The sequence below is a fragment of the Sphaeroforma arctica genome, assembly GCF_001186125.1.
Source record: "Sphaeroforma arctica JP610 unplaced genomic scaffold supercont1.4865, whole genome shotgun sequence".
Taxonomy (NCBI): domain Eukaryota; class Ichthyosporea; order Ichthyophonida; genus Sphaeroforma; species Sphaeroforma arctica.
In genome coordinates, this window is record NW_014035693.1 from 1 (window position 1) to 2,228 (window position 2,228).

General features: G+C 37.3%; 1 protein-coding gene across 1 annotated transcript; it reads right to left on the minus strand.

The window, feature by feature from the left end:
- Window positions 1-8: 8 nt before the first annotated feature.
- On the minus strand, window positions 9-1,218 carry SARC_14618 (hypothetical protein; the record flags this gene model as incomplete). The annotated part of the gene is made up of 3 exons (XM_014291249.1): window positions 9-166; window positions 437-566; window positions 1,114-1,218. The coding sequence occupies 3 exons, from the start codon at window positions 1,216-1,218 to the stop codon at window positions 9-11; spliced, it is 393 nt and encodes a 130-aa protein (XP_014146724.1).
- Between the last annotated feature and the right edge of the window lie 1,010 nt (window positions 1,219-2,228).

The window sequence follows — 2,228 nt, forward strand, 5'->3', positions numbered from 1 at the left end:
ATATATATTTACCTCTGGGTGCGGTTGAATGTGCTGCGTTGAAAGTGGTGTTTCGATTTGAACACGCGCAATGTGATATCTTCGCAAATCAACGGAGTGCTGCGCTCCCCGCTGGGCGCCGAGTTGGGCGGGTTGCCATGGTTACACGCCTTTTTCTTGTGAATTGCTATAGTTGTATTTATACAAAGAGTGAATAATGAGGGAAATGATTGTTCAACATGTGTCAATGTGATTATTTGGCGATTGATGTGGGTAATACATGGCTAAATAATACAGATGCATACTTTACGTTTCGGGTTGTGCTTCGCACCTTTGATCTTACAAATGGTGCATGGGCGTACAACGATGCTTTCTAATCAACAAACATGTGGGAGCTGATAAAACAAATTATACAGAACGCTATATCCTCATAGCACAATACACATATATAACTTACGTTTTGGGTTGTACTTCACATCCAGGATCACGTGAGATCCATGGTCGAGTGTAGCAGGTATTTCCGCGTCCGCGCTTAGCCCGAGAAAGTTGCATTCCCACCGTTCACGGTAGATGTGGCTATAGGGGACCTAATTACGAGTGTAGAGGGTAGAATCAGAACACTATTTGGCAATATCTGCTGCAAGATTAGGTGTATCTACATACCGTAGGTAGGCCAAATTATCGAGATCCTCGTATCCACATAGATCTATATACACTACAAGATAAAGCATACCTACACACAGTATCGTTCACGGTAGATGTGGTTATATGGGACTTAGCAATGATCAAGAGAAAAAAAGGCGATTAAAATAATCCTATCTTTCAATATTTTGACTCGACGCATAATATGGAGGTGGTATGAATCTAGAAGCCTGGACTATTTAGATTCCCTTTAGTGTTGTACACCCACCTCTCACTGAACTGAACTACACTACTTTCACTTACGATTTGAAATATTCTGATGAAACACATACCGCCATATCGATGGATACTCTTGCAGATACAATGCACGTGTACAACCCAATATAAACATGGAAACATGCGAACTGAAAATTTATTTATATCCGCATACATACAAATCAAACATATCATAGTGTTTTAACCCAAACCCTAAAACCCTAAAACGATACGTACCATAGTACAGCAGTCCCTAGGTAGTAGATATGCCAGTGAGAACAAGACAGAGATCACAATTTCTTCACACTCGCCCCTGACGATTAGTTGGTTGCCAATCAGCATCTGATAGAGAATCACGCGCAATGCATGTCGGCTGAGAGCCTGTCCCACCTGTAGAAGTGAGAAGTAGAATATAACGTGATCTGAGAGGTACTAAAGCTACAAAGCCGAGTGCTGTTCAGATATATACGAAGATATAGATTTCCGAGCGGTACTTGAACAGACAGCCCCACTATGAATTGGTTGCCGATCAGTATGTTCATACATACATACATACATACAAATATGCACGAATGATGTATATATGTAGGTAAGTATGAATGTATGCACGTATGTGTGTATGCATGTATGCATGTATGTCTGTATGTATGTGTGTATGTATGTATGTATCTATGCCTGTATGTATGTATGTATGTACGTATGTATGTATGTATGTATGTATGCATGAATGTATGTATGTATATATGTATGTATGTATGTACGTATGTATATTTGTGTGTATGTATGTGTGTGTGTGTGTGTGTGTATGTATGTGTGTGTGTGTATGTATACATGTATGTATGTATGTATGTATGCATGCATGTATGTATGTATGTATGTGTGTGTGTCTGTGTGTGTTTGTGTGTGTGTATGTATGTATGTATGTATGTATGTATGTATGTATGTATGTATGTATGTATGTATGTATGTATGTATGTATGTATGTATGTATGTATGTATGTATGTATGTATGTATGTATGTATGTATGTATGTTGTATGTATGTATGTATGTATGTATGTATGTATGTATGTATGTATGTATGAAGGTAGGTATGTATGTATGTGTAAGTATGTATGTATGTATGTATGTATGTGTGTGTATGTATGTCTGTATGTATGTATGTATGCATGCATGTATGTATGTATGTATGTATGTATGTATGTATGTATATATGTATGTATGTATGTATGAAGGTAGGTATGTATGTATGTGTATGTATGTATGTATGTATGTATGAAGGTATGTATGTATGTATGTATGTATGTATGTATTTATGTATGTATGTATGTATGTATGTATGTATGCATGCAT